The sequence below is a fragment of the Buceros rhinoceros genome, unplaced genomic scaffold (genome assembly GCF_000710305.1).
Source record: "Buceros rhinoceros silvestris isolate BGI_N320 unplaced genomic scaffold, ASM71030v1 scaffold320, whole genome shotgun sequence".
NCBI classification, from domain to species: domain Eukaryota; kingdom Metazoa; phylum Chordata; class Aves; order Bucerotiformes; family Bucerotidae; genus Buceros; species Buceros rhinoceros.
This window is the reverse complement of record NW_010388769.1, coordinates 5,379-24,629: the sequence shown is the minus strand read 5'-3', so window position 1 is coordinate 24,629 and position 19,251 is coordinate 5,379. Positions and strand designations below refer to the sequence as shown.

Sequence of the window (19,251 nt, the reverse complement as noted above, 5' to 3'; positions counted from 1 at the left end):
CACATCATCCATTTAAAACCTGCATGTGTGTGAACAGCAGCTCTGGGCAAAAGAAATCCTGGGCTCTGAATTCCCTTTCAGATTTTTTTTTCCTTCTCTCCCCACACAGAAACTCATGTTCCCAAAACGCTACTTACTAGAAGAACGGGAAGCTGCGAGTACATGAAATGTATTTTCAGTAGGGCTTGCAAATACATAAATGCAAACCACATTATAAATACAAGGTTTTAGCCAAAAAGCAAGTCCATTTTCAAGTAGCTCTTCTGCTGAAAGGAAAGGGTTCCTCCTCTCTGGTTACTTCTGTCCTCCCTGAAAGACCAGCCAAACACTGCATAGACACTAGGGGAAGAGAACTGAAGAAGGAATCCACATTAGAAGAAAAAAAAAAACCAAAAACAAACCCTGAACATTCTCCCTCCCAAGAAAGAGCTGTTGATAGTTCATATTTATATTCCTGTTGAACAAAGAGAACTTATCAACACAAAAATCTGTCTCCATCTGTATGCAGGCCTACAGCAAGTGTTTCCAAGAACGTCTTGGTCCAGGTACTGCAGCTCATGAAATACGAACATCTCATATTTCTACCTGAGCAGAAAGGAGCTGTTTACACCAAAATTCAGGCTGCAAAATGCCTGAACTCTGCATTTTGGAAATCCTCTTGAGTATCTTGAGCTCTTCCTAAGTCCAGTTAGTCACGAACTCCTTATGAAGTGACAATATCAATTGTTTTACAAGATCCTTCATAGAATGGAGATAGTAGTACTAAATGAAAGACAAGAAAAAAATTAATAACCCCTCCTTCAGCATTGATAGCCACCATAAACATTTAAAACCAATCATAAAAGCCCTATTGTTATTCTTAGATTTCAGGGTTTTAAAAATCGGATGGTGAATGCCAGTGTTTGAACAAACAAAAACCTTTTCTTGAATAGGTAAAGCTAAAACCAAATGATGCTTGAAATATGGAGCAGCTCTGAAGATGAAGGGTAAGAAACTTCCCCCTTGCAGGCACAAACACCAAGCACAAAGTAACTTTACACAAGGTACTAGAGACTGTCAAATCTTGCAGAGTAAGTCTGCACAAGCTGTACAAGTGTGAGCAACAGCTCAACAGCTTTCAAGGGAGGGGGATTACAAATGCTTGTGTCGAGAGAACTTGCACAGTTAGTTCACGGGAGGCTGCCTGAGTAGTGAGGCTACATGCAGACATAAGGTTTAATATTACACCTCCTTGCAATAATAGAAGGGACGCTCGTCTATCCCCAGCAGGATGAGTAACAAGGTCATTTTCAGTAAATTATTGAGGATGAGGCAAAAATAACATTTTTGCTTACCTTGAGTGAGTTGAGTGGTAGTATCGCTTACGCCTGTTCCTGGATTTCGTCCATGTATCAAGGTCTCAACATTTTGCTGCTTTGTGCCGAAGGGAGCCAAAGCCACGAGCTTGGATCTTTTCAATACCTTTATCTGGGAAATCCAGCTAATGAAAGAGTTCTTGATCTGCTTGTGACGGTGGCACAGATTACAGGTTACTTGAACAAGAGCCCTGTAACAGACACGAACGAGGCATATAAAAATAAATCAATTTTCACAGCAGCCTCTTCAGAAGAGCCTTTGGTGAATGCACCATCAGAACAGAACAAATGCACAAATAATTCAAAGTAGTGCATTCAGATTTTAACAATAATGAATTAATCAGGCCACAGACCGCAATTCCAGAATTTTATGGAGAGTGAATAGGTTAAAAAAAAGTCTTAAGGTTAATTTTTATTAAGAAGAAAAATGATTGGGTTCTGCAAAATTCTGTGCTCACTTCTCCAAAATCTTGATACCAAAGCTTGAACACTTCAAATGCCAAACTCTAAGACAACTTTTGTAGATTGCAAAAAAAAAAAAAAAAAAAAAAAAAAAAAAAAAAAAAAAAAAAAAAAAAAAAAAAAAAAAAAAAAAAAAAAAAAAAAAAAAAAAAAAAAAAAAAAGAACGTGTGCACTCAGGTCTCTGTTCTAATTCGGGACTGACCAATGAATCAGAGAAGGTGGCAGGCAATAACCCCCTTTCTTTCTAAGGGGTCAAAGTTTTTTGTTGCTCATAGTTGCAGAAAGAAAAAAAAATAGGAACGGGTTCTAAGTTAAATCCAAACTTTCTCTTCCTACCTTGTAAACTCTGAAAGACAACCGTACACAAATTTCCTGAGCAGCAAATCCATCAGTCCATTTGGTATATTGTGACAGTGGGAAAGGTTCTTGGACAGTACAAGGCACGTAAAAGCATAATTTTAAACCTCAACACTAAAATAAATGCAAGATCGCACAAGCACCTTATTCCGACATCTCTTCACCCATTTATTTAGTGTGTTCACACCTCACATACTCGTGTTCCTGTCTATCTGTTTGCACCTCATGCAGAAGCCACTGAAACGCGTGGAGCGGATGGAAGCCACACAGTTCAACTTGGGCGTTCACCAGCTGCCCACTTAAACCCGCTAACTGCCCACAGGTGAAGCCTGCTTAATTCATACCGGGTTTTTCTTCTTCCTAGTTCAATGATGGACAAAAGACAACCAAGTACCATTTTTTTTTTTTTTTAATAAAGATAAAATTACAAAAAAGGTAAAATCAGCTCAGGAAAGGCGAATTACTTTAATAGATCAGTTTAGACATTTAACATAGTAACTCACATCCATTTTTAAATACTATTACATAAAGCATGGTGAAGAAAGGAATTTCTGCCTCAAAATTAGAAAACTCACAATACAACTTGCCAAAAACCAGAACAAAGCCGTTTGAAAATAAATACGGTCCATGCCAAATAGTACAAAATGAAATCAGCAGTCTCTCTCAATACGAAAACTTTTCTTCTTTTAGGTATTCCCCAGCTCTAGTATTATGTTCTGCAGCTGATGAGAGGCTAGCTTTTGTTCAAGGATTGTTGAGCTGTTCTGATTTTGCTCTGTACAAAGGCAAAAATAAACTGTTAATTTGTTTTGTTTTTTCAATTAACTGTTTTCAAAATGCTATTTTGAATCACTACCATCATGAGTCTAAAATATTTAGCATTAGGAGGAACTGAAAACCATCTCTACAAAATATTATAAAGTATTGATTTAATAAACACTCTGCTAAAAGGCAGCAATCACTATTAATTAATCAGTGAATTATTAATTAATTAATTACCCTTTGGCATCTGTCTTTTCACCACTGCTGTCCTTGGATTTATCCTCCTCCTTCACATCTGAAAAATAACAAGATTTTAAATATACCGAGTGGTGCGAGAAAATCTTAAAATACTTCAGAGAGAAAAGCACGACCAGGTTATATATATATATTTTTAATCTACTCCTAGCCAGGGGGATCGGGCTTTTGAAAGAAGTCACTGGTTACAGATTAACACGCGGTGTTAAATGCATCCATAGGGCACAACGCCAAGTGATTCAAAGCACCTCAAGGCAAGTCTCTCTTGACTGGCCATGATGACAGCCTGCAGTAGAGATCTGGGCTTCCCCCAGCTCCTTGCAGCCCTAAGATGTAGCCTGGTCTTGGCAAAGTCAAGAGTCCTTAGAATTACACTAGCCCCAGAACCCTAACCAGCAACAAACTCTTTGTCTAACGTGTTTAAAGCAGGAACCCTTTTCATCCCAGTTAAATTGTACGAATCCTTGGCTCTAAGATTTCAAGCTTGTGGGGAAACAACAATAATTGTTGGCTGAAAATACTATTCTAGTGTGAACAGCTGTATCTTGAAACAGATTCATCATTTAAAATAGATGCTTTGAATATGATGGTGGGAGAGGGGGGAGGGAAAAAAAAAAAAATCAACCATCATCTCAACAGCTAATTAACTGTTAACAGAAAACACATCTTTCTCCTGACAGAACTGACATGTGCAGTTCTAAACTACAGGATGAAATCACACCAGAGTCCTACCTGCTTTTTTGTCCTCCGTCTCTTTTTTGTCTTCCTCTATCCTGGCTTTCTTTGCTCCTTTCTTATGATCTGCAACATTTCGCCGTCCACCTTCCCCTTCATCTTCAGAATCTGAAAACTCCTCATCACAGGCTATGCGCTTATCAGACGCTCGAACTAGGATTCAGAGTTATGACATTAATTAAGCATAAAGTGCAACTACAATAAGGCCTACCAAAAAAGAAGTATCAAATTAAGAATTAGTAACAATATACTATAATCATTTAATGCTGATGAACTAAATAATGGATAAAAATAGGATCTTTTCAAAATACTCTGGGACTCTCACAATGACTTCTGAAAACAGCTTTAGAGACACAGGGGGAGGGTGGGAGTGTTTTGACATGTATCCAATGAATTTCAAATACTGAGAACTAAATCACGAGAGAAGACATTATGGTTTCAACAGTTCTGAAAATGGTCAATGTACGAATAGGAGGTTATAGAATTATTCCAATCACCATCAAGAATGATTAAACGTAGCGGGAAACATAGCTATAGTTGAAGAACAACTTGTCCATACCAAGGCTAACGGTAATAACGTGAAGTAAAGGGTTGCAAATACGGAAAACTCCACTCCCTCAACAACAAAGCAAATAAAAGAATGGGGTTTTTTAAACAGTATTTCACTTGACTGCATCAAGGGGGAATGTTACTTTTTTTTTGTGAATAGCAAAAGACAGAAGCTACATCCTGTATTCATTTAGTTGAAATTCATCCAAGACTTCTGGAGTACCTATTTTAGATTTGAAATAGCCAGACTGTTTCGTAAGATGCAAAACCCCCATGTTCTTTCAGCACTCCGTTAGACCCCTTTAATAGGTCCAGATTTGTGCACCAAGGCCACCTTAAAAACATCAAAACTGGCATACCAGAGGCAAAATTTTTTACTTGGGAAACAAAACTGCCAGTCTTGCAACACTGCACTAGTACGACCAAGGTTCTGAACAATTACATCTAAAAAGACTCTACTTGGACGTGCTCTGTCATGAAAAGATTTTTCATACTAGAAATGCGTTTGTCTGGGTCTTCTCCATCCTCATCCCCACTGTCTTCATGAACAGCGTCTTCGGGAATGGCCTGCATCTGCACACCAGGTGCATGAGGTAACATGCGTAAGTTTTCAAATAAGCGTTGCCTGTGAGTAACAGACAAGGAAAGTTATTGCTACACAGAAGCAGCATTTCCTCGGACTTTGCATTAAATTCTGAAAAGCCAGCATTCAAAATTAACCTGCTTTGCTTTAGAGCCATTGTTTCATTAAAAAACCAAAGACATGCAAAGTTCAGAAAGTTTTCTGTCCCTCACAAATTGTTAGTATCCACAGTGCACTTGAACATCATCATCTTTGACCTTTTTAAACACTTACTTCAATTAATGTCAATCTTCAGCTCCCCACAGGGTCAGCACAAGAACTACCCACCGAACCACGCGACAGCATTGCTGAGTTTATAAGCAGCCAGAGTACCAAGCTGGATAATGAACTAGCCTCTCGCTCCTTGGAGTCAGACACGTAAAGCATAAAGACTTCCCAATCGTGTGAAGCAATGATGTCAGGGTCAAAAGCAATCCACCTGGGTAACATTCCTTATTGGCTGTTTCAGGGAAAACAGAAGGAAGTTCTAGCCTGTCTGAGCAACACGATGTGAGGGACCCCAAACTCCGAAGCACCACGTGTCCAGGAAGGACATTGGGCTTCTCTTGGGGCTCAAAACTGTAATTCCAAAGAAGTCCAAACAGACAGGAAGGTTTGGCAAGTGTCAAATATCACCATTTGTCACAACCACCTTAGTATCCTTCTGCACAATTTGAAGAGCTCAAGGGCAACTGGCACTTTTTGGAATCCTTACTGTCTCTGCTTCTGCTCAAACCACACCCCCTGGCAAAGCAGTTTTGCCAGTCCAGGGAGTGCCCTAAAGCCAGGTCTCTGGAAAAGGCTACAACCGAAGGAGGATTCTCTGAAGTAACGGGTCACCGCGCTTCTTGTGGGTACTACTACGAGGATGTGGGATTGCATCTCTCTCAAGAGAAATCAATCTGTGCCCAAGGGTGCGTTAAAGACCAAGCAAGTTTTGCAGCCTGCTCACATGCACTGCAAGAGCTCAGCAACAGCCAGCAGCAGCCTGGCAGATCACCAGCACTGTATTACCACAGAGAAATGTGGTAAAACCGTATCAACGAAAAAGAGGTGGGGTTCCTGCCAGCCCCCCACCCCCCCTTGACATTATTAAAAACTAAAGCCCTTTCATTTTATTGTGATTTATGTATTTGTGTTACGAATGCCAATCACAGCCTATACACCAACCACTTCAAAAATTACTGTTTTTACTGCTTCGGCAAATTTTGCAATTTGACAGTTCTACAGGTTACAGCAGCGCTGGCAAACTTATACAGCTAGTTTCACACATTTATTCAGCTATTTTTAGTAACCAAAAGAATTCCTGTGCACTGTTAACAGCCCATTAAGACTCAGGGCAGGTGTGGGGGTTTATTCTTTTAAACTCAGAGCAGGGACAAGACACAGTAAGCAAAGAGTACTTCAGGCTAACCAGTTATATCCATTAAGTACAGAACCGATTGTAGGCAAGCACTACTCCATCCCTCAAGTAAAATACTTGTTTACAATGAAAACTTCAGGATGTGAGGAGGAATAAATGAAGCACCAACAGTGACACAGGCTAAAAACACATACCCGCTATAGCTTGGCAATGAGCACTTCTCTAGCCTTGTAGATCTGCCAAACCACAGTCACTCCACTGCCTGCACACATATCGCTATCTTTCCACAGTTTTCGATGTCCGAGCTCACATGTGACTTTTTATTTTTACATCTGACAGCTATAAAGAATGACAATCTCGGTTCACATTTAGACAGAGCTGGGAATTAGAAATCCTAATCATCAGAGCATACCAGCTTTTTTCCTTGTAGGATAAGCTTTGGACAAAATTAGAATGGGAAGCCAAGCAAAACAGCCATCTCTTTAGTTGCTGGAAAAAGTAAAAATCCAAGCTGAGTTTTAAATTTTCATATTTATAGCCACAGGACTTCATAAGCATACATACTGTTGTGGCAACAGACTTCTAAAAAGTCTCACCTTCTGACAGCAGCGAAAAATTCATCAAATGTGTTCAGGACTTATTTGTAGCATGTAACAAAGGTTCAGAACTGCTAACAATTAAACCTCTGCGATCCACATGGCCTACTTGATAGATAAGGTAATCACCACTTACTTGATCTTCTCCATATATTCTGGTGTATTCTGATTAGTCATATTCGAAGGGCTAATGTGAAGCTTGAAGTCTGGTCCAAAATATTCAAAGTAGTCGTTGTATGGCAACTCTGAAAACCAAAACACAAGACGAAAACTTTGTGACCCCAAAAAAGGAATCATTTTAAACACAACAGTGGTTTTGACAGGGTTTCAGTTAGAGAACTATCAGACCTGAAGCGCTCAGGTAAGCAATACTTAACTACTGCCTGAACTGTTCAATGTTCCTCTAAATTATTCAATAGATGAACTTCAATCTGTTGGCAAAATACAAAGAGCAAGAGCAAGTTCTACTGTAATCACATTAGAATGTACATAAGTAACAAATTTGATAAAATAATAAAAAAATGCTACTTCCACAAAAGAGATCAACTGATGACTTCTGATAGCTGTTTTCAAAGACCATCAGGTTTGCAAGGTTTAAGTGAGCCATACAAAGCATTTCTTCAGGAGAACTTAGAATATACATTACTAGGCTGAGGATCACAGCTAGTTCAATACCCATGGTAAGCGCTGTACGTGGTTCAGTGACACCCTTGTCTTCTGCTTCCCCTTCGCCCTTCTCTTGCTTCTTGTATTTTCACAGGTAACGGTTCCCTGAGTGGAACATCTAATCACCAAAATGAAGGCGATGAAAACTTTGTATCCAGGAAAACGGTAGTGTTTTATATTGAATATGACTGTATCTTCCTAGATAAAGTAACCGAAATCGAAAAAACCATAGAACCCTTCAGCAATAAGGCACTGAAATCCACCCCTTATTGAACCCTTTGTCTTGCTTCTTTATGATTACTACAGGATAAGCACTCTTGTTCAGTGGATAGAAAGGAGACAGGAAGGTTAAGTTGCTATTGCAACATTTAGAAATGCACTGTTATTTCTCAGAGCAGATTAAAGATGACAGGGAACCACAAAAATCGAGAGGAATGTTAAAAAAAATTGAAAAAAATTCATATATATGCATTGAACAGGACACGCTAATGTGAAAAAGTCCCAGGATAAAGAAATACTACTGCCTCTTCCTAAAGCTTTGGCTGACAAAGAATATATATTGACATGCAAGATGGAAAACACACATCTTGAAAGGTGCTGTCCAAATGTTCTTTTCTCACTGAGAGCAGCATTCCACTGAAGTCAAACGGAAACATTATGAACCCAGCAAGAGACACGATCAGCAAAAGATTATCGGCAGAAGTTGCAGTCCAACGTGAAAACTGCCAGCGACTGATGTGCAACAAAGCAGTCCAAGTAACCATTTTTATAAAAAGGTATTCCAAAAACATGTCCAGAAGCCTGTTTGGCCATAAGTGAAGGGAGTGCAGAATCTTTGGGGATCTTCCTCAGAGAAATTACTTCACTATTCAACTATCTGAAAGAAGTTACTATCGCTTTTTTGAATTTAATTTTAAGATAGCTGGTATAGCCAAAACTGAGTCAAATGGCAGAGTGGAAGTCAATCTGCTTTCACAGCAGTTACTTTCAGGTCACAGAGACAGTGAAGGAACAGTTACTTTTGACTGTGTGAAATGGACACTTGCATAGTCATTAATCTCTTGTGAATACCATGTACACGGTGCCCAAGTTACAGAGGTCTATGCGGTCGCTATCAGAATGCAGTGGATGTTCTATCACACTGACAACACCCATACTAAAGCCAGTTACAAATAAGGTTCCATGACTTGAACATGTTTTAAATTTTCCAGAAATGATCCAATCATTTAAAGCTTTTGCTAAGGCATAAAAAGAAAGCCCCAAATGCTTAAGTTTATTTAGTGCATAAGCTACTGAAAATTTCCTGGCTAAATCCTAACCATAACCTCCTACGTAGTTTATTCTAACTGATGCATTATGGTTAGCTATGGAAATACTTGCTGGCATTTCACTTAAACCCTCCCGTGATTATTTCTTAATTCAGTTATGAGTATTTACCATTAGGAATTTCACAATCTAAGGCAACAGCCGTTTCATACGTCCAGCATCGAGCAACATTACGAATCGTGTATCCTCCTCCTCCTAACATCAGCAACGGCAAGTTAAAAGTCTTTACAACTTCCACACATTTAGCATGACCTGTCAAACACAAAAAGAGTTGACGATGTATGCAAAATATCTATTGAATAGAGAAATATATAATGAACTATTTACTCAGACATAGGCAGTCACACTTATCAAGTAAGAACTGATTTGAGTAAAACAGAACTGTCTCACCCTAGCACTAAGCACAACCACCTCACAGTAAGTGAAGGTCTACAGAGAAGGACTGTATTAAATACTTCGAACATTATCCACCCCAGTTTTCAAAGACTTGGCATGATGGCCTATTGCTGCTGTTCTGATGAAACGGCCTTAGAATGTTTAGCATTTTGCCTTTTCATAACTGACATCAACACACAGTGACAAATCTAGGGACAATTTCTCAGTCAAGTGCAACGGGGGAAGAAAGGAAAACAGCAAATCAGCACTCGGTCCTTTCTACTTCTAAACGTGAACCTGTATTAGAGGTTGCTAAGTCTTGCTTACAGAGTGAACTGGTGCCAAGACAGTACACTCCAGGGAGATACAGCATACTGAAAGGCATCTGTAGGAGGCAGCAGCTCTCTCGGTTTCCAGATATGTAAGATGGAAAAAAATCTGAGCTGTATGGGCAACTGAAGCAGCTTTGCCACCTGGTGCAAATCAAGAAAAGAACCCTGAAACACTGCAGACTCAACAGATACTATACTGCATTTTGTTGCCAACAAAACTCTTAATTGCCTCATTAAGAAATTACAAAAGCAAAAAAACCCAGGAAATTAATGATTCAAACAGGCTGGACTCAAGGCTTAGCAAAGGTTTAATACTTATTTAACAGTCAATTGATAAACCGCATAACAATAAATAATAATTAAAATTAATAAAACCAGTAAAATTTACATTGCTAAATTAATATCTCATCCTCATGTTTAGAATCATGCTTTTGGGTAGAAATTTAACTAATACTAACTTCTATAGAATTAATTTATTTTAATAAAAATGGATGTTGACATAAGGTCCAGTATTACAAAGACCGCTATAAATTAACACTGCAGTGAGCATTCTCATTTCAGTATTTTACCCCCGACAAGGAGTCTGACTTTTAGTATCTGCAGTCCTACTAAGTGAACCACTAGTTTTGTTATTTGCCCATCATAGTACGTGTTGCAGTAGGATGACTGTTGTCATCCTGCCATTCTAAAACGTCACTTTAAAAACTACAGAAAGCCTGTGCACAGAAGAAGAGGAATCACTTGAGTGGCTCGGAAGAACATGGAAAAAACAAGCTTCTGAACTTTTATAGAGGGACAGAAAGAAAGAGGCAACTTCTGGGTTTCTTTTGCCCATCCCTGCGCAGCAAAGAAAGAGGTGATTAACAATAGCAATGAACAACATCTTTGTGACTCCTCGTATGCAAGTGTCTTGAAAAGGAGTATGAAGATGTAAAAATAAAAAGTTACAGACAACACACAAACACGTTTCTGCTTACCTTTAACAGTAAGATTAAAGCATCCCAGCCTGTCACCAGAGAGTGAATCTGCTCCACACTGTAATACCACAGCACTGGGCTGGTACATCTCCATTACTTTGGATATAATCTATAAACAATATAAACCAGCAAATAGTTATGAAAATAAATCCAAGAAATGAAACTAGTGTTTTTCCAGAGAGCTTAAAAAAGTAGTACTCACTGGTTTAAATATCTGTCCATACGACTCATCATCTATACCATCCCTCATTGGAAAGTTGACAGCATAGTATTTGCCTTTTCCGGCACCAATGTCCTATAAAAAGAGATGACAAAGACGTCCTATAAACAAAGATGTTGTACTGCAAATATAGAAGCACATGAGGATATCATGAAAAAAAGTCTACACAAGTCTGCTGAGCTATTCTGTATCATTATTCATGTGAGAGAAAAGAGGCAAAGTACCTTACTTTGATTACCGTTCCCCCATACACTAATTTGGGAGCATAGGAGCTGTACACCAAGACTAAACCTGCAGTAAGTACACTTGATTTTTTTAATTCAAATACTTAAGACAAAAGGAAAAAACCTAACTAGTAAGTTTAGCCCAGTAAAAACTGTTAAACAAAAACAAGGAAGGAAACCAAGAGCAAGGTGATGTGCACGCACATTTCCTGTATAGAAGGTTTGGACTAAGGTTAAAATCCGCCCTTGCCACACATTCCTGTTTCTTCCCTTCGGCTCATCACCAAAGCAATGCATTTTACAGAGCAGTTCTCTGTAGGTGCACTAATAGAGATGCAGTGGGGAAGACAGTAAGATTTAACCTGTTCAGTTTGGCTATAAAGTATTATCAAACAGCAGCTCTGCAGGAAGATCTCACTTCATGTCCAACATCCTTGGAAAACAAGTCACCGGGAGGATGACCCAGCAGTACAAATACTAAACTTCTCAACAGTAGCTACTGAAAGAGTTGGGAACTTTTTCCTCTTCCTCCACAAAGGCTCCTTAGCAGTGAGTGCAACAGTAACGTATCACTTCCAGCAACTATCTTCTATTGTGGAGGAACAGATGGACATGGTGACAGGGATCAACGGCCCAATGCAGCACAGGCGCAATGTTAACAGCTGGCTTTTTTTTTCTTCAAGCACATTATTAGCATTTCATAGTATTGCAAGATCAGTGACACTGAAGATCTCTGCTGAATTCAGCTCTGATTTGGAGTGTGGTGGTTACCCAGAACCTCCTGAAGCGAACCACCTAGGCTTTCAGGTGCTGATTTTTCTGAGGTGATAGTGCCTTACTTTCCAGATTAAAAAAATAAAACTATTTACTCCATTTCCCGCTATACAGGGTAATTGCTTTCCAGCCTGAGCTACTCCAGGGATGTTTTTTGTAACTGATACTTGCCTTGATTATTAACACTACAGAAACAATATAGCATTCTGGTAGTTGCCCATTCATAGGATCCACTTTCCTCAGCTGGGCATCTACAAAGCACTGCAGTCTCAACTGATCTATCTATATGTATCTAAGACAAGGTTAGTGCTATCATCTAAAATGTGTAGGGTCAACTAACTTATTAGAGACACTGGAAGTTTAGACTGAACAACACCTTCAGTAGAAAATGGATGAATGCAGCTGAACTAGACAACCTGTGTGAGAGTCAGCTATACTCATGCAGCTGCAATCACAAAATCATCAGCTGATGTATGATTTGTTCCTGCATCAAGTACGCGTAACCTCATGAGCAAACCAGACCACCGAACTGAAGAATTACACAAGTAAGCTTGAATGGAGCCCACTGTTACAGCTGAGGTAAAAAACCAGCATCAGTAACCAGCACAATACTGGTCTCCAGAAGGAACGCTGACTTTTTCAGGAAATTAGTTCTCCCTTTAGTACAACCAGTTACGCAAGTTCTGGAGATAGGAAAAAGCTAATGCGTTGGGGTTTTTCTCTCCTATGGGAATGTAATAATTACAATATAGCCTGCTGAAGTCTGTAGAAAATGATTGTTTCAAAATACTGGGTAGCAGCACAGAATAAAAAGGTACCATGCCTGAGGTACTCCTTGTCACTGACATTGTGCTAAAAAAACCAACCCAGTAACAGACAATGGTCTTCTATTTATTTCAACTGCTTTATCTTCGGATTCTTTGTCCTGGGTGTGGTGAGGTGAAGAGTCCATAAACTCCTGTCAACGGGAAGTGCTGTTTCTAAAAAGCCAAGAGATCTAACCCTTACAAAAAAATTCTAGACAATTTCAGCAACAACAGCTTGTCATGACAAACATCCTGGTCTGAGACCCTTTTTGTCTGAAGCACCACTACCACCTTGTGGCCAGCCAAGTTAAACCACATGGACAAAACCAATGCCTAATCTCATTTCCACCTAAATCAATTTAGAACACTTTAACAGACTCTAACAACCGTAATAATATTCAGCTGCAACAACCACACTGAAAAGAATGCTTAGCACCCCACTGATTTAAAGCTCAACTTTCATTTACTCGTGTCCTCTGGGTACAATCAGCACACTGGGGAGGACACATTTTGTGAATATGAGCAGGAACAAACATCTACGTTTCTTGAATCAATTTAAAGACAGTAGGAAAACAGTGCATTTTTTCCCAATGCAGTATTTTTGTAAATCAACTTTCCCAGTGCATTTTTGTAGGTCAACTTTTTAGAAGCATTTGCAATTTTTTACAAAAGTACTAACAGTAAGTACAAACTAATGTACAAAGTTGCTAATGCCAGAGGATTGACTTATCCTGGGAGTGCATCTGATAAAAAGATGTTTCATGTAAAAGTCTGAAGCTAGGAATATATTAATCCTAATACTTGAAATACTCTTTCAAGTTGTGAGGTGGAACAATTCCCTGTTCTAATGGACAAGAGTCTAACATGAGGAATGACTAACTGACTTAAAATTGAAGGGTCAGGAAAATTGCTTTCCATTCTCAGCTTTGCCAGAGATTCTGCAAGTGCATAAACGATAATTCTTCACAGGTCAGCGCTCCCTCCCTTGAGCTAGCTATAAGGCTTAGTACACAACTGTCTGCGGGGCACACTACAGTTCTTCATCAGTGAGCATCATGAGAACTCAGTTTATGACACAAGAAATGCTCAAAAAAAACCAAGCCAAATGTGTGAGTAGGCAGATAGAACACAGTAAACTTAAGTTACAGATGAAGCTTTGTGACTATTAAAGCTCTGGCATTAAGTTATTCTAAGATCTGAAATAAGTTTTGAAGCCATGCCATCTCCAAACAGCTACTTCTGTACAGATTATCGTAAATATACCACACTGTCTTCCTAGAGACACTTCCACAACCTGGGTAAACTAAACTAATGACGTTTCTGCTAAAATCTCAGACAACTTATCCAGAAGTAGAGGTCTTGATTTTGTGTAGAAGCGAGTAATTTACTTCCCCACTACCCTGTGATTTTTTTTTTTCCTAAGGTTCTTCAACAAACCTACCCCCCTGGACTAACATTTTTTTGAAAACTTACTGCTGTGTATTATTACTAGACATAATCATTGTAACCTAGTGCTAAAACAGTATCTACAAAGAAGAGAGTAAGAGGGAACTCGTCATCTAATGAAATTTTATGTTCAACCTTACCCTAAGGTCCCCTGTGCCTGGAAAATATTCACCATACTTATGGAATGATACTGTCATGACACGATCTGTGGTGTAAAATGCTTCTTCCACACCATCACCATGATGGATATCAATATCAATATACAACACTCTTTGGTGATACCTAGAAAGAAAATAATGTATGAGAAATCATCATTTGCTGTTACATTCATAATATACTGACACCTAACAAGGAAAAACCTAATGAAAAATCCCAATCAAACATTAAAATCCAAGTTTATGATCGTTTTGATGAGTTTGGTTGAAGTGATGATACGCTCTTTGAATTCTCAGTACAGTTTGGATAATAATGAAAAAAAGTTTCTCTTCAAAGTAAGTAATTTAAGTACACAACTTATTTAGGATTTACCCCAGGCTGTCTCACTCTGTAGAAGCTGTACCTTGTGTTCCTGTTCACACCACTTTCTGTTGTTCACATCTGCTGCACATACCACTTTCACAGGGCATTTTTCTGCTTGCTCAATAACTACCCCCATAAAGTCTGCTTTAAAACATCTCTTAGGGCACAGCCTAGTGCCAGGAGCAGGAATAACCCACGTTCCACAAGCCCACAATAAATAAGCTTCCTTCCTTCACCTGCATATTAAGCTAAAAAACTCAAGACTGGACCACAGAAAATCGTATTGCTTTTCTTAGACTGCAGAGACAGATCCTGCATACATGCTGTACATTAAAATTAATGTCTTAATTAATACATTAACATTAACTGTTTGTTAGAGTCTTACAAACTTTTTTCATCTTTAAAAAACCCTTCCAGACTACAGCTGCTTCTCTCATCCTCACCAGCTGACTCAGCAGCTCCATTCACAAGTCAAATACAGAGAATAGTTTTTGTGAAAAATGGTATTTGTGTGTCACAGGAAGGGATACAGTCCCTTGAAGCAGTAAAAGTAACGTATGGAATTTGAAATTTTGGTGAAGCATTCACTGCTTGAAGTTAACTATATAATCACTTCTTCATGACTCCTCATTTTTTATTTTGCAGTCGGAGCAGCACAGCTGTTATTACGTTATTTATTCCTAACAGCCACATTAATTCATGTAACAATCCATGGAAACTCAATGCGTGGTCCTCCCTGAATACTCCTGTTTAGTTTAGCAACAACTCAAATGGTAAGAAAGCAGCAGGTGGATTCAGAATGCAAACGGGTATGTGACTGTGAGTGTAATGCTTGCCCTAAGGGATCAGGGCAGTGATCCACCCAGCCCACACTTCTGTTCCCATGAGCAGCAACAGGAGAGTAACACTTACAGAAGGCATGTGAACCTGTCCGTTTGCTGAAGTCTGCTACCCTAGTACTTCCCCACATCGAGAATGGTGTTTTACAGGCTGCATCGTTGCTTGAATCTCTAACATCCACTTACAGCCCTCTTGCCCACGATTATGTCTAATCCCTCTTCAGAAGTTGGTATTGCTGTCTGCTTCCTTCAGCCCCCTGTTCCGGAAGTTCACTATCCTCTGCGTAAAGTACTTCTAAGTGTCTGTTTTAAGCTTATGTCCTAGTAGTAATCTTTTCAGCTTGCCCGATATTTCAGTTTAAACTTCTTGCTGAAGCCGAACTCTGGGCAGAGCTTCTGCTTTTTTAATTGAAACTGTACAAGTTCAGTGTGGGCTACGAAAACTCACTGAAATAGTATCTGTATCTTCCAACATTTAAATACTTGAATTTGACACTTTCTATAAACTTACTTCAGTAACTCAAGGATGGCAAGCACGATATCATTGACATAACAGAAACCAGATGCCTCCGATTTCTTGGCATGGTGAAGTCCTCCAGCCCAGTTAACAGCCATGTCTGTTTGCTGTCTGTTCAATTTTACCGCCCCAGCTGGATAAAGACACACACAAAAAGGAAAGGAGATGCAGTCAGAAACTTCCTAAGGCCTTTAAATATGTTACATTGAATAGTATCTTATTTTTTAAAAAAAGCTGATCCTAGATCTGCTCTCTTACCAATACTTGATACAGCTCTTACTTGACAGCCTGTAACTGATATACAATTATTATTTCTTTATAAAATAAAACAAATTCTGTTTGCTTCAGTTTTAAATACACTATCAAAGTTTTAAGTTGCTGACAGAAATGTCATAAAGCTACAAAGTAGCTGGCAAACAACCTATACTTACCAACGGAGCCTCCAGTTGACAGCTGACAAAACTCAAACAGGCCATCGAACACAGGACAGTCTTCTCCAACATTAACTGCATTAAAAATGTATTGCTTTTCAAAAACACCATTCCAACAGTGTTGCTAAATGCACAGGTAACACTTCCAAATGCAATGCAAAGTTTATTCTGCATTTTAACTACTCGCCCCCCCATCCACATTATTTTTGTCAGGTAAATTTTAAACACTGAAACATCATGAAGTCTTTATAATCTAAGATGATTCCAAACTATCTTTTTTTTTTTTTTTTTTAGTTTCCACGGGAAGCTTTGGCTCCTCGTTAACAAGAAATAAGATCATTTTTAGATTTTTTAAGAAGTGCTGATTAACACAGGTCATGTTAAGAAATGCACAATTACTTGGAAAAATAATTTGCTGAGAATAAGGCATCAAAAGGTCACGATATTGCCTCTTAAATTGATGTTATAGCTGTCCAACTGCATTCCTAATGGTACTTTGAGCCTATTCCTAGAATTAAAGAAATAAATTAACAGAAAGGGTGAACAGTGACTAACGTACAATTTTTACTATCTCGCTCCAAGGGGAATGAGTAACTCCTTTTCTTGACTTAAACACATTTTCATGCACTGATTTTTTTCTTCTCTCTTTCTTCTGAAAGCCATTCTTTTTCAGGAAGACTTTGCTTTAGAATACATTTTAAGATGCTTTTGCAAACAGCTCACAACTAAAGTTTAATCTGTGCATTGAGCCTACAGAAAGTATCGTTTCACGTCTAGAATACATCCTGTGAAAGCGCAGGCAAAACTCCTCCCATAACACCTTAAAGAACATTTTTGCCAAGATGGTTGCTTTAAATAGAAACACATCCCCAAATTAGGCACGTGTTACTCTTGTTACACTATTTCTCCAACCCTCCCACACCACTAAGCCATGTTCATACCTCTGTACTGGCGAATATTTAGCTTTAAACAATGCTAACCATCAAAGTACATACTTTCAGATTTAGCCTAATGTTGACACTTACATCTCTGCATTTGCTTGCTGTACTCAGACATATTGTCAGGCCTGATTGATCGGAGAAATTTGATGTATTCATCACTATGGTACTTGGTCATTTCCTCAGCAGTAGCTTTGTGGGGTCGCTGATAACAAGAACAAGAACAAGAAATAACCAGTGTGCTCTGCAAAACTCAGCTAAAACTACAACTCAAAAAAACTCCAATCACCTTTGAAGGGAGAACAGTTAAACTGATAGTAGCGCTCTTTTACATACAGGAAGGGCTACTCTCCTGGTAGTACACAACTTGATTAATTCTTTGTGCAGTTACCCCAGATTTCCCCCCCAACACCTCACCTTCCCAGTCATAAAAATGCTGGCTATAATTCTCTGCTGGGGTTCCATCTCACCTCCTCCTGACATGGACAACAACCTACAGCCCTCACCAGTCATAAAATACTCCTTCGCTTCTAAGTGAGAGAGCTCTATACTATTTAAATATTTTCTATTTCCACTTCCACTTCTCTCCATGTATTTGTGTGAGAAATACTTGAAACCCTTCAAAAATAACTGCAAATGCTTCAGTGGATATTCTATTACTCATACTCACATAAATTTCCATTTTTCTGTATAAGCCATAATTTAACAGCAGGTTGTGGGTCATTCGGATCCTGTGAGGTTTCATTGGATGCCCTTGTCCATAGTAATAGTTTCCAATATCGCCTGTCAATATCACACAAATGAAGAGATATTCATATTACAAAACAAGTTTTCATTGCTGCTTAAGAGTCCTTCTCAGAACATAAGCGACCAGGTATGATATCAGGAAGAAAAAACCCCACAACCAACAAACCAATCCTATAAAGGGACTACTGTCTGTTTAAAAAAAAAAAAAAAAAAAAAGGCCATGAGGAAAAAAAAACGCCCGTAAAAGGTTGTGTGTCAGAAGCAGAAAGGAAGCCAAATCTAGTAACTTTACTACAAGCAGACAGTAGTGGGGGAGCAAAGATGCCTACAAGATGTGGTTTCAAATCAAGAGTGAAAAGTACTGGGCCAGAATTGAAGAATAAAGTAATGGGAAACAGAACTGGAATTAAGAAGGGAGCAGAAAGTCCTGATGACAAAGCCACATCATACCACAACAGAGGACAACCACAATTTGCAGGAGCCCACTTTAAGATACCGTCCTCGGCCCGCCCTTAACTACTAACCCTAGTAGTTCCCTTCCAGAAGTTAGCTTCAAATCCACTGCTGCAACCACGCACACAAACACTCCCCAGAAACCTGCTCCTAAAGATCCATACCAGTTTGACAGAACCTTGTAATCCAGATTAGCCCAGCTCTGACAAATTCGATAGCAACTAGACAACGTGATTAAGGTAACAATTTTGACACTCATTTCCAAGAAAAGAACGGCTGCCATCATGGACTAGGAAGTTTTCTCCCCGGCTCAGGTAGTGTTAGAACATACTAATAGGGCTCCACTTTGAACACTGACAATCCTGAGACACCAACCATTTTAAACAGAACTGGCAGTCCACGTGCAGTTCTGGAAACACAGACAAGCCTACAAACGTCCAGTTGTCAGTGGCTTTCAGGTGCAGAATTCCCTAACCACTCTTCACAATAGCACCTCTTTTCTTCTTGACCAAATTTCCTGGCAGGATTAGTGAACTTTACCTTCCTGACATTTTTAGTTTTTTTTCATATCTTCCAACATGCTCTGCCCAGTCCACTGGGAATG

The 19,251-nt window shown here is 39.0% G+C and overlaps 1 protein-coding gene across 1 annotated transcript; it reads right to left on the bottom strand.

The window, feature by feature from the left end:
* Positions 1–2,570: 2,570 nt before the first annotated feature.
* HDAC2 (histone deacetylase 2) lies at positions 2,571–18,977 on the bottom strand. The gene is made up of 15 exons (XM_010131115.1): positions 18,975–18,977; positions 18,691–18,694; positions 18,118–18,230; positions 17,535–17,652; positions 16,510–16,584; positions 16,073–16,211; positions 14,344–14,485; positions 10,936–11,028; positions 10,734–10,842; positions 9,161–9,301; positions 7,194–7,302; positions 4,971–5,101; positions 3,925–4,080; positions 3,175–3,232; positions 2,571–2,950 (listed from the first exon to the last, which is right to left on the bottom strand). Exons 3-15 carry the CDS (start codon positions 18,190–18,192, stop codon positions 2,920–2,922), a joined length of 1,377 nt encoding a protein of 458 aa, XP_010129417.1. The 5' UTR covers positions 18,193–18,230; positions 18,691–18,694; positions 18,975–18,977; the 3' UTR covers positions 2,571–2,919.
* Positions 18,978–19,251: the final 274 nt, after the last annotated feature.

Coding starts and splice junctions, on each gene's coding strand:
- HDAC2 (XM_010131115.1), bottom strand. CDS start 18,192: ATGAAACCTCACAGGATCCGAATGACCCACAACCTGCTGTTAAATTAT. Junction 11,029..14,343: donor CAGGCACAGGGGACCTTAGG/GTAAGGTTGAAC, acceptor CTCTTTTTATAG/GACATTGGTGCCGGAAAAGG. Junction 4,081..4,970: donor CCCAGACAAACGCATTTCTA/GTATGAAAAATC, acceptor TCTGAATCCTAG/TTCGAGCGTCTGATAAGCGC.